At 42.4% G+C, this 12,867-nt stretch overlaps 1 protein-coding gene across 1 annotated transcript in view; it reads right to left on the bottom strand.

Moving 5' to 3' along the window:
- Positions 1-12,867, bottom strand: part of LOC134655468 (pregnancy zone protein-like) — a 43,364-nt gene that overhangs the window by 6,296 nt on the left and 24,201 nt on the right. The window contains exons 13-25 of the mRNA XM_063510931.1: positions 10,837-10,991; positions 10,185-10,331; positions 9,744-9,851; positions 9,263-9,429; positions 8,072-8,154; positions 7,610-7,728; positions 7,063-7,201; positions 6,399-6,520; positions 6,135-6,257; positions 5,256-5,464; positions 4,328-4,464; positions 3,154-3,311; positions 826-1,006 (exon numbers count right to left, since the gene is read on the bottom strand). Of these exons, the coding sequence (XP_063367001.1) occupies positions 826-1,006; positions 3,154-3,311; positions 4,328-4,464; positions 5,256-5,464; positions 6,135-6,257; positions 6,399-6,520; positions 7,063-7,201; positions 7,610-7,728; positions 8,072-8,154; positions 9,263-9,429; positions 9,744-9,851; positions 10,185-10,331; positions 10,837-10,991 (1,848 nt within the window). The remainder of the gene's footprint in view (positions 1-825; positions 1,007-3,153; positions 3,312-4,327; positions 4,465-5,255; positions 5,465-6,134; positions 6,258-6,398; positions 6,521-7,062; positions 7,202-7,609; positions 7,729-8,071; positions 8,155-9,262; positions 9,430-9,743; positions 9,852-10,184; positions 10,332-10,836; positions 10,992-12,867) is intronic.

Below are 12,867 nucleotides of genomic sequence, written 5' to 3'. Positions count from 1 at the left end.
ATCTGTGCTGATTGCTGATCGTAACAGACGCGTTTTGTTAGAGAGTGAGTCTTCTGTACTTAGTACTATTATTTATTTTGTGATACTTACGATTTAGTGGCAACCTTTTTTGCCACTTTTATGTTAGAGTCTGTTCGGAAAGAAAAGAGTCGTGGAATGTATTGGGCCCTAATACATTCCACGACTCTTCTCTTTCCGCACAGACTCTATTTCTAGTCAGGATCGCGAGCCCTTTACATCCTTATAGGGGAAAACTGTCCTAAAACTTACTTACATTTTTCAAACTTTCCTTTTTGTTACCGCCACAGAAATTAGGTAAATGGGGAAAAGGTAATACAATAGGAAAATACTCTGGGACATTTTTTAAATCCCATTAGGATCGAAAGAGCTCCTGATTCTGAGTAGAAATAACACAAATTGGCAAAAAAAGGTCACAATATGTAAAAATTGCAAAAAATAAAAGAAACGCTCATGTAGTAAGTACCTGGTCTAGTAAATATTAGTGAACCATCTTAAGGCGACGGTAGCGATGGGAAATTTTCAGATTCTGACAATTTACCCCATTTCACACACAAGCGCACTTCACGCACACTAGGTACCTCACTTTACTGGGACAGGTCATTGACCTATGAAGTTTTTTTAAGATAGCGTTTTGAGTTTAGTGTTAACCACTGGCCTCCTTTGAGGAACAGAAACTGTTAAAAGCGTTCCATTGAAAGAAGAAAGAGAAACAATAAGTACATTTAATCTTGCTCTCCTTGTCTGTTCATTTCACACGTGTATCTTAGTTTAGGACCAAAGATGCGTGTTAAAGCAAGATCTCACCTTCCACAGTCACCTCCAGCATCCCCATCGGCATCTTCATAAGCTCCGGCACCTTAGCTTCAGGTGTGAGCAGGACGCTGGATGTCGCGCTCCCGCTCTTGACTGTCACGGTGAGGTGCGCCGGCGCAGGGGGTTGTGACGCAGTCCAGGCGGTTAGCGCCTCTAGGGCCACTAGGGTGTCCTGTGGGTTTGTAAAAAATAACAGATCAAGGTAGGCAGATATTTGTGAGGCCCTTGTCTTATGCTAAGTTTAAATAACCGGCCAAGTGCGAGTCGGACTCGCGCATGAAGGGTTCCGTAGGTACCATTACGCAAACAACGGCAAAAAAGTCACGTTTGTTGTATGGGAGCCCCACTTAAATATTTATTTTATTCTGTTGTTATAGCGGCAACAGAAATACATCATCTGTGAAAATTTCAACTGTCGAGCTATCACGGTTCATGAGATACAGCCTGGTGACAGACAGTGGAGTCTTAATAATAGGGTCCCGTTTTTACCCTTTGGGTACGAAACCCTAAAAATAATCTATTCGGGTTGTTGTGCGAGGCCAATGCAAGAGGGCATTGAAGCACCTGGCGTCCGTTATATCCACGGCTAGATGACATTAGGATAAAGAGCGATATAGACCAGCTGGCGGCCTAGCCAAGGTGACAATCGCTATCGCTTCGCTATCGAATCGCTTGGTGTCTCTATCGCTCTTCCATATTAGTGTGACAAGTGACTTGCGTTTCGTTCGCTACGGAGCGTTAGCGATTGGCATGTTGTCTACGGGGCCTAAGCGACATAGTGGAGACACAGTACGAGGGTTGTTTGAGAAGTAACTTGGTTTCATATCAAAAAATAATAATATTGCAAATGTATTTATTTTATTTCTCTACGTAATCCCTCCGAAGTTCTACGCACTTGTCCCAACGAGTCTGCAACTTCTCTATGCCTTCACGGAAGTGGGTTTCTTCAAGGGCCTCGAAATACGCATTGACCTCCCATATAACCTCCTCATCGGACTTAAAATTTCGCCCTAAGAGTAATGTTTTCAGTTTCGGGAAGAGGCGATAGTCCGACGAAGCCAAATCTGGTGAATAAGTAGGGTGTGGAAGAAGTTCCAATCGTAACTCCGACAATTTTTGTGCAGCGACACGACTTGAATACACCGGAGCGTAGTCATGGTGAAAAATCACATTATTTTTTGCCAAACCTGGACATTTTTCAGCTATTGCCGCCTGTAACTGATCCAAAAGTGATGCGTAGTATGCTCCAGTTATAGTTTTTCCCTTGGCCAGGTAGGCAATTAAAAGTATCCCTTTGCGTCCCAAAACACAGACGCCATCACCTTTCCAGCAGACATAATGCATATGGCTTTCTTTGGAGTTGGCTCACCATGACCAGCCCATTGTTTCGACTGATGTTTCGTCTCCGGGATGTAGTGATGGATCCAGGTTCGATCCATAGTAACAAAACGGCGAATAAAATCTGTGGGATTTTTTTTAAACACCTGCAAATCTTCATCAGATGTTCACATGCGAATACGCATTTGTTCTGGAGTCAGTAATCGCGGCACTTACCTTACACAAAGCTTTTTCTTGTGCAAATCGTCGTGTAAAATAAAACGCACCCGCTCAGAAGAGATGTTTGTGGCTTCAGCTAATTCGCGTATTTTCAATCTTCGGTCGGCTAAAACTAAATCATGGATTTTATCGATGATTTCGGGTAAAAGTGCTGTTTTCGGGACTCCAGGGCGAGGTGCATCTTTAATGCATGTCCTGCCTCGCTTAAACTCATTTACGCAAAGTCAAATCGTTCCCTAGGAAGGACACGAACTACCCAACGTAGGTAAAATCCTTTTATGGATTTGTTTCACAGTTTTGCCTTCCAAAAAAAGAACTGAAAAACTCCACGAATTCCAATTTTCTCCCATTTTCCCGCGTAACTCAGACCAGTTTTGTTTGAACTACTGTCAAATGTCAAATTCCTGCCTAAAATGACATGACGCCACATATTAAATATAATAATTACTAAACTAAATCAATACATACAGAGTTGACGTCAACGCCATCTATACGTAGGCGAAACAAGTTACTTCTCAAATTACCCTCGTATTAAAGAGTACTAGCGTACAGTATGGACACTCCTGAGGCATCACGTTGAAAGTGCCGCCCACCCGCTCTCGGCTACCTCACAGTTACCCTACAATGTCTTATCTCACTCATACAAGCATGGTACGCGTTCACCTACACGAGCTTAGGCTGTGTGCGTAGGAACGCGTTTGTTTCATACATTTGATCGCCAGTGTCCGAGGTGTGGTGGATATAAGAAAATGGCGCCGGTACCTGTGTAGAAGCGAACCCGCCCTGCGCGTTGCGGCGCGTGGAGAGCCAGCGCGCGGCGGCGCGCGCGTCGTGCGCGCAGCTGGCGCGCAACGTGCGGGGGCACGACGCGAGCGCGAGTAGCGCGTAGCCCGTCGCCTCTACTGACGTCGCCAGACTGCCTGAGGAGAAAGATGGCATTATTCAAACGAAGGAGAAATTAAAATTAGTCGTTTGGTGAAAGACTCGAACTCAAGAGGCGCACGATCACCGCTCTAAGTGAAACAAAGATGCAACTGAGATCAGAGAAAATTATTGGCAAGTGAATTCATATAAGCTAGTAACTACTGATATTAAGACTGCCATACGGCCCATACGCCACTTGAGCTCACATTAAATGAGTAAAGCATTACAAGGAATCCGATTCAAATTTTTTAGTGTAGTACAGTCAGCAGCAGAAGTTGCTAAGCGGGCGAGGAGTTCAAAATTACCTTGACACGCTCTTATTCTCTTAACGATAAAGTCGCGTCAAGATCATTTTGAACACCTCGCCCGCTTAGCATAATCTGCTACTGACTGTACCTATATAAAAGTGAAATTGATAATCAAGCATATTAAATGTTTCAATGGGAGCAAAATACGATAACCTTTAAGAGCCAACAGGAGTGGTCATTTCTCTATACAAACGCACTCGACTGTTTCCTCCGTGGGTTTTGAAGCTAGAGCAATGATTTTTTCAACACAGATTAATATTATCAATATCTGTGTCGGACCGTTTTGCTTTTTTTGATATTTTTGTTTTTTAAGGCGCCCTTCAAAAATGGCCAAAATGGCCTAATTGACTATGCCGCAATGAGAGGCGTGCTATTCAAAACTAATATCAATTAACCAAAAAAGCAAAACGGTCCGACACAGATAATGTCATAATCATTTAGATTTCCAAATTTGGTTACGATTGGTTAAGTTTTGGAGGAGGAAACAGTCGAGTACGAAACCTCGATTTTTGAGATTTTTACGCAGGATTTTTCACCTTGTCCTTATCGCACTAGTTTTAGGAGCCGCTTCCGTTAGCGAGACGGGTATATTTACCTAAAATATTTAAATCTTAGCTCCTGTTGGCTCTTAAGTGGTTTTTGCAAGCAAAAACAATTGAAAAATAAAATAGAAAAGCAAGCGAATAAATGATTTATATACTTACTCGTCTCCCACCAAACAAACTCCTCCTTCCTCCTCGCCATCCTCATCAGCTCGAGCAGCTCCCTAACATCCTCGTCGTCTTCCAACCCCTCCACCCCTGGGCTCGCCTCGTTGCTTCTCCTCAAGTCCTCCTCATACCTACAAGGCAAATCAATTAATGAATCTACAAAGGTTCCTAACAAGACAAATTTTTAAGAGAGGTATGGGCACATAAAACAAGTCCGGGAACGGATATCACTACATCTCATGCACATAAGCACGTGCCAGTACACACAGAACACACAACATGAGCATCATTACCTAAGTTAAGTAAGATTTATAAGAATTAAGCGTTGTACAGTCTTTTCATTTTTCTGTCCTGGCAAAATATCAGCGATGTGGCTTGCCGCATCACCATGCTGAGCCAGCGTCTATTCTCTGCCACGATACATGGTTTTGTATTTGTGTTTAGTAGTAGTAGTAGTAGTAAAATACTTTATTGTACAAAAAGAAACATAAAACATGAAAGAACACACATCATTAGTACAAAGGCGAACTTATCCCTTTCAGGGATCTCTTCCAGTTAACCCTTGAGCATTGTGTTTTATTTTCTAATTTCTTTTACTTTAAGATTTGTAAACTAATTTTTATGTTAATTTTAAGCTGCATGTCTTCTTTCATCTATCTATGTAGGTACCATGTATGTTGTGGAAACGAATAAAGTTTTATATATCTATCACTGTGAATGTCGTCGTAAAGCACAGCACAGCGGATGTCATTCCAACGACGTCACACGTTGCCATGTGTACCTATATGACACCTGGGTCACTCTTACTATCAGTCGGGTTTAATTTCTATGCACCAACATAAGACCTGTCATATGTTGGTGCATATGTAGGTATATGTAGGTAAGCAATTGAAATTAAATAAAGACAGCTTTATTAAATTACCTCCCCAGTCTCATAAATGCGTAGGCTAGAACAGCGTGAGCGTAGACTCTGTTCGGTGATTTAGTCTTCAAGGGGGGTAAAGCACGGAGGCAGTGGAGGGTGTTCTTGAGGAGTTTGTAGGGGAGATCAGATACCCCTTCTACTAGGGAGGTGATTACGTAGGCGGTTAGCGCTACGTTGGCGATCTCGCCGTCTTCGTTGAGTCCACCCTGGGGAAGGAAACAGGATTCGTTAAATCACAATACCTTGACCTGTAAATTGAAATACATGTCATACACTAAAGAAAAAGTGACCAAGTCCTTCGCCTCCAAGTTCCATCTTCATCTCTGATAGGCCCCAAAATTTTCCGCCAGATTTTTCTCTCCGCCTCTTCTTTTTGAGTCAGCGTCCAAGCTTCACACCCATACATCAAACTTGGTCTAATTACAGTCTTGTAGACTCGAATCTTGGTCGGTCTACTGATCAGCTTGGACACTAAGACTCGATGGAGCGCTGCCGAGCATCTTAGGGCGTTTTGGATTCGAAGATCCATCTCTTCCTCCCTTCGGTTGGTAAAATATAAAACATATATGTACATAAAAGTAATAAAGTTTCTGAATTTCCTAAACTCCTCTTTAAGACGCAGGGCGTTCAATCACATGCATAAATTTCATTACCTACCTATCATGCACATGGTTTCATATTGCTTTTTTTTCGCAAATGATTATGAAGGATTCCCAAGGGATTATAAACATTCAACGAACAGGATTTTTATTCATTTTTGATTAGCAATATTCAGGCGACGCTTTCTAAGTTACACTAGGAAGGCTACAGTTTCAAGTAGACGGATTTATGGCTATTTAGAAACATCCCCAAGAGTGCAACAGTTCTGAATCTAACCTTGAGCTCCCTGTGGAAGACCTGTCCCTCATTCCTGAAGCATCCGTTCTCCATTTGTTGCGACATCAGCCAGCGCTCCGCTCGACGCAGCGCCGGCGGCGGTGGCATGCCTGGTGAGATCACCTGTGAACATAATACAAGTAAATGATTAATATCAAAAAAAAAAAAAAAAAAAAAAAAAAATACAAGTATATATAAATTGGCTAAGAAGAGGAGAAGAAAATATTAGAAGCAGAACGTCTTCAGGCTGATATCCACGCTTACCTCATGTGCTTTTCTCAGGTATCTAAGAGTGAAGGCGGTGAGCCATGTAGATGGGTCATCAGAGGCACCGAACGCGCTAAATCCACCCGAGGGATGCGTGTATTGAAGCTGACGAGTGAATCCTGGGAAAACGACATTGTTTCAGTATGTAAGCTAGAAGTATCGTACCTACTTACCTCTAAAATAAATAAATAAATAAATATTAGAGGACATTTTACACAAATTGACTAAGCCCCACGGTAAGCTCTATAGGCTTGTGTTGTGGGTACTTAGAAAACGATATATATAATATACAAATACTTAAATACATAGAAAACAACCATGACTCAGGAACAAATATCTGTGCTCATCGCACAAATAAATGCCCTTACTGGGATTCGAACCCAGGACCGCGGCTTCACAGGCAGGGTCACTACCCACTAGGCCAGACCGGTCGTCTAAGAGAGGTGTACCCTGAGAATCCAATAGGTACACACATAACTGCAGGTACTGTGTATTGGATTCACAGGGGGTGACGGACACAGTGATTTATTTCTAATTAAACCAAATTTATGAATGTCCATTATTGTCAGATAAATGGCGATAATGACCGTCATTTTCTTAAATGTCTGACGGACGTTTTAAAAATGTCGGACACTGTGCAACTCTAATTGACGAAACGTACCCCTAGCTACGTGTTCTTTAGCAGACGAAGCTGCTGGGCTCTTAGGGTCCAACTGTTTGAGGGCCAGAAGGTTGGTGGCAAGTCGAGCCATGTTCTGTTCTCCGCAACCTCGCGGCAGTAGCACTAGGGAATCTGCATCCTGGGAACCATCAACATGATGTTAGAAAATATTCAGCGCATTATTGAATCAGTCTAATTATTTACACTATCAATTCGTGTATTGATAGATTAGCGCTGGCCAATGCAATCACTATACTGAGGTGAGGCTATTAAGTGTAGCACGTTTTTTTTATCCATGTTTTATTTCTTATTCTTCTGATGTCTGATGAGTGTTAAAGAGTCAAGTGCTTATTCTATTTCTAAAACTGACCAAAGATTCCTTGGCCCTGAACTTAGCGAACGATTGTTTACTTTTAATAAATGAAGAATAGGAAAAACAGCCTGAGATAATGAGATTCGAATTTTATCCTCAGGGACACCGATAAAATATATCTACCTGATGACATTATTCGCATTTCACTTGTAACTGTGTGCTTGTGTTACTTACAGCGAGTAATGGTCCAGCGATGTCCCCTATGGCCCAAACTGTGACGGATTCAGAGCCGGGTATAGCGTCAACTTTGGGCCAAGACCAGGACACTTCAGACGTGCTGGACACTTCACTACCTAAATAAAAAAAATCATATCTTTGCAATTATAGCTGGTCAACCAAAGTCTTTTCAGTAAAAAAATGCGCGAAACCAAATTTTCTATGGGACGATATCCCTTCGCGCCTACATTTTTCAAATTTGCCGCCTTTTTCTACTGTCAAGATCTGGTTGACCAAGTATTAAGTTTATGAATTGTCACAAAACTGTGTGGATGAGGCTATCAGTTCTTACCTTTAGCATTGGTAACCTAGCGACAAGGATAACGTAAAAAACCATTTCAAGGTAAATTTTTAGAATAAAGTAGGTTGCCAAAAGATATAATATGCAGAAATTTTGTCAAACATAATTTAATTTTGTACCTGGTCCACAGAGTAGAGCGGAGTGATAGTCCTGAGCTGGAACACCCTCTGGAGCCACTTGGATCTGGATGATTATCTCGTCACTGCAACCAAATCAGAATTTCAGTTATGAGCTCGACTGTTTTAGTTCATAATCCTGTAGGAGACAATATAACTGAGTAGAAGCCCTTCCAGTATTTTGTAGCAAGTCCTTGTGCGGTCCCACACTTCCAAATAGACCTCCAATTTGTAAAAAGTCATACCCTAAGAGTATATAAGAGGAATTCTGAAAGTTGCACCCATAACAGAAAAAGTAAGGGCAAACCGCCTAGCGTGGTACGGGCATGTGATGCTTAGGGATGAAAGTCATGTGACGAGAAAGGTATTACGAATGAATGTGGAGGGAAGTACGTGGAGAGGATAACTGAGGAAAAGGTGGATGGACTGTGTGAGAGATGATATGAAACACACACACACACACACATTTGTCTGTCGTGTTGTGTTGTGATGCATCAGAACGGTATCGGTTTCATACACCGTCACAACACACGGTATCAGAGAAATGTGAACGCAACTATATTAAATGTATGAAACCGATACCGTTCTGATGCATCACAACACAACACGACAGACAAATGTGAACCCGGCTTAATGAGTTGACGGGCGACAGAGAGGTATGGAAGAGAAAGACATGTTGCGCCGACCCCAAGTAAATGGGACAAGGGCAAGAGAATGATGATACCCTACTCCCTGTATTGGCACACGCGCGTATAGCGTTATACCTTGCACGAGCTGGCAACGCCGCCATCGCACAGTATGACACTTTCGAGTAACTATGAGCACTTTGTAAGGCATTATGTCTATCTACACGCCTGACACGGACGCCAGGCACTCCTTTCGTCTGAAAGCGGCCACCACTCCGTTAACATTTTGGCCCACCTGCCATCACTGCCTGGCAACATGTCCCGCCCAGCTCCATTACGTTTGTTAATGACGTATCCGACCTCTTGCACCTTGGTGCGGCGTCGGATCACGAACTACCACTTCGTATAGCCCTTGCTACACGGTCGCCGACAAGCCCCTCAGACCGCGTGGCCTTGGTCTGGACGGACCGTGTAGACAGTTGTTTCCAACAAAATTTGACCAAAACTGACCAAGGACAGACGGTTAGAAGGCTTGTCGGCGACCGTGTAGCAAGGGCTTAAGAAGCACCTGACTCCTTGAGAAGGTGCACGCGCGCGTATAGCGAGCCGCGCTGAACCTGGCAACGCAGCGCGTAGCGTCACGCGCCGCGTCACGCTTGCACGAGCTGGCATCGCCGCCACCTCGGTACGGTCCGGCACTTCTATGTGCGGATCAGCTAGTACTTGAATCTCGATCTGGAATTTCAAAACGTCTCGTCTTGAAAGTAGTAGGTATGTACCTATATACAAAATTAAAGTAAAGGGTCACTTAAGGCCAATGATAGCAAAACGTGCTGTGTTCACTTATATTTCCACAATTATGTTACAAGAAAGAAGACATAATACTTATTACTCCATAATGCAATTTGAAGGTTTACGGAGGCTGACTTCTGTACTGGGCCGAAACTGATGAAGGTTGATTCGGGTTAAGCATTTAGAAAATCCAAATGTGGTAGCTATTTATAATTTCAAACCAAATCGAAATACATACTTATTTCGAAAATACTTACATTAAGGGACTCGTAAAGGTAGTTGAAGATGCGGTATTGAATAATCGACGAGTCTCCTCGCTTCAGTCGCTTCGGTCCATCAGCATGGATAAAGAATTCACGGAACACCTGCAAAATCATAAAAAAAAAATATTAGGCGAGGATGATATTGGGCGTCTCACATTCTGCTTACTGATAGAGTTTTCATTAATTTAGGTACCGTGGATAAAATGGCGAGGCTCACTCAGACACAGAGGGACACGAAGGGCGTAATGCCAGTAGAAATAAAGTGGTCTACCACTGGCTGTTAAGGATACTGGGGAAACAGAGAAAGGCCGTAACTATAGAGACATGCAGAACGCGCCAGTCTCGCGCGTATAGTTTGAACTAGGATGCTGGGGACAGCGAAGTCGAAGCGAAGCGAGAGTCTGGCCTGGTGATAGTCACACCATAAACACTAACCTGTAAGGAGGCCGGTGGGGATACAGCGAGGCCGTTTCTTGCCACGCAAAGCGCCGTGGCCTCGTAACGTGTTATAGAGTCCGGTGCTCGTGCACTGGTTATTACTGTCCCGTTCACGCCAACTGCCACCAGGCGCCACAGCCAGGCCTGGAAAGAGGTAAGCGAAGTTGAAGAAACAATACTGATTGGTTATGCCTAAGCTATTTCAGCCTGTTGGCTGCAGCGTGCAAACTGGCCGTCACAGGCCGATGTCTTCGCTTACTTTGTTTGTTTTGTTGTAGGTACTTACTGTTATTGAATTGAATTGAATTGTAGGTTATATTCTTTTAGTGTTTCATTTACTTTCCTGTCAGGGACGTCTCATCCTCATCACCTTCCTCGGCTATATTAATATTATTAATAACTCGTGATTTTGGAAGTATAGGGTTACGGGTATAGCCCACAAATGCGCAGAAAAGACCAGCTGAGTTGTATGTGTAGGAACTGTAGGAAAGCTTAGGCCAAGTTTGTCCAGTATGTATTGTCTGGCATCCAGGTCTTATTTCAAAACCTAGAGGGATTTTGATAAAATGCTAACAGATTATGGCACAAGATAGCGAGATGCTGTATGGCCCTGTGTTTATACAGGACACACGGTAGATTGTAGTTTCACCTCCGAAAAGTCGGTCCTAGGCTGCGCATGTTCGCGCAGCGGCGCCGGCGCCGGCGCTGGTGCGCACGCGTGCCCCGCGCCGCCGGCGACGCGCACGCCGCCCTCCGCCAAGTGCGTGAGGACGGAGCTGGGTGTTGGAACTGCTTCGTCTGACGCTGTAACAATAAAACCGGCCAAGTGCGAGTCGGACTCGCGCACGGAGGGTTCCGCACCAAGGAAGTTTTTGACGCCGCCATTTTTTTTCAAAATGGCCGACTTTTTTATTAGTATTTGTTGTTATAGCGGCAACAGAAATACATCATCTGTGAAAATTTCAACTGTCTAGCTATCACGGTTCGTGAGATACAGCCTGGTGACAGACGGACGGACGGACGGACGGACGGACAGCGGAGTCTTAGTAATAGGGTCCCGTTTTTACCCTATGGGTACGGAACCTTAAAAAGTATATCGTCATGGTCATATTTGGCGGAAATCATTCATAAATAAAGTCTTCGCCAGAAGTCCCGTTTTTGGTCAAATCAATCCGTTACCACAGCCATTCTCAAAGTGTGTTCCGCGGAAACCTAGGGTTCCGCGACACCCCTGCAGGGGTTCCGCAAGAATTTAGAATTATACTTATTTAATAAAAAAATACACTTCTTAAAACTATTGTTTTATTGTAGGGTTCCATCAAGTATTTCTAAAAAAAATATTGAGAACCGCTGCGTTACCATATAAAACTTTAACACAAAAAATATATTGATTTAATAGTTTTCTATAGTTGGTCAAACCAATTTGTCAGTAGGTAAATAAGAACAAAAAAAACTATAGATACTCATCCTTTTCTTTTCGGTGCTAGTACTAGTGTAAGACAAATATATAATGATTCTCTCTGTCTATGTTTGAAATGAAACAGTCCTTTGACAAACTATACCTATATAACAACTGGCCAAAAAGGAAGCTAAGGTGGCCAAAAACGGTAAGTACTTCCGCCCTGCGTTTATTTTATGGTATGTAAAGTCCGTCAACCAAATCTTGTCAGTAGTAAAAGGCGGCAAATTTGAAAAATCGCGGGTTAGCAACACTGTGTTCGAATAATTCCAAAATGCGTGTCATCTGTGTTTTATCTGTGGAATGTGGATCGTGAATGACAGCCGTCACCTTATTTGTTTTCATTTGGTTTTCATTCTGAATCGTTTCTGTTTCATGAGATATTTCTGCTGTCACCATTAAATACCAATACATTAAATAAGAATAAGCAAAGCTAAGGGGCCTACAATGTACAATCATGCTCGTTGATGGTAAACATGACTAAAAATTGAGGTTATGACAAGTACATACTGGAAGAACTCTTTCGAACTTTTAAGATTATGTTCAGTTTTTTTGTTTTAGGGTTAAAAGGCATAAATAAAATTAAAACGTATGCCTAAATCTATCCAACAAGACCATAAATTGTGTCCTGGAAACCGTCCATAGGCCCACATGTCTAATATTTTCAGCAATCAGTTGTGACTATTTACAAAGATGCAATAGAATACTACAGAGTATTATGCTTGGTTGAAGTGACCCGGTAACATTGGTAACTTCATTATATTTTTTCAATTAATGACCTGAATTATAGTGTAAGCTAAAGTGACCCTTATCTTATTTACCTTTAAATTAAATAAACACCCAAATATCAGTTGTTTTATTTTTAATATGTAATCCTATTGTACAATATGTAGAGTATGTTTAGTTTGTCTTTGACTTTTATGTTTTTGTGTCTATGGATTGAACAGAAGAATAAATCATTCTTAGACCAAACTAGATATGGTTGTTGTTTATTTAAAATCCTAATATTACATGGCGCAGTCAAGTATGGCTACAGGATATAATTTACCTTCCAAGTTATCCCTGGTGGGGAATCTAAGTGAAAACTTTAGAAAATTCAAGCAATCATTCAATATATACTTGAATGCCGCGGGTCTTTCCGAAGTGACAGAGGCAAGGAAAATCTCACTTTTGCTAAATTTAATTGGTGAGGAGGCTCTTGCCGTCTACAACACTCTAGAT

The sequence above is a fragment of the Cydia amplana genome, chromosome 16 (genome assembly GCF_948474715.1).
Source record: "Cydia amplana chromosome 16, ilCydAmpl1.1, whole genome shotgun sequence".
NCBI classification, from domain to species: Eukaryota; Metazoa; Arthropoda; class Insecta; order Lepidoptera; family Tortricidae; genus Cydia; species Cydia amplana.
This window is presented reverse-complemented; position numbering and strand designations above follow the sequence as displayed.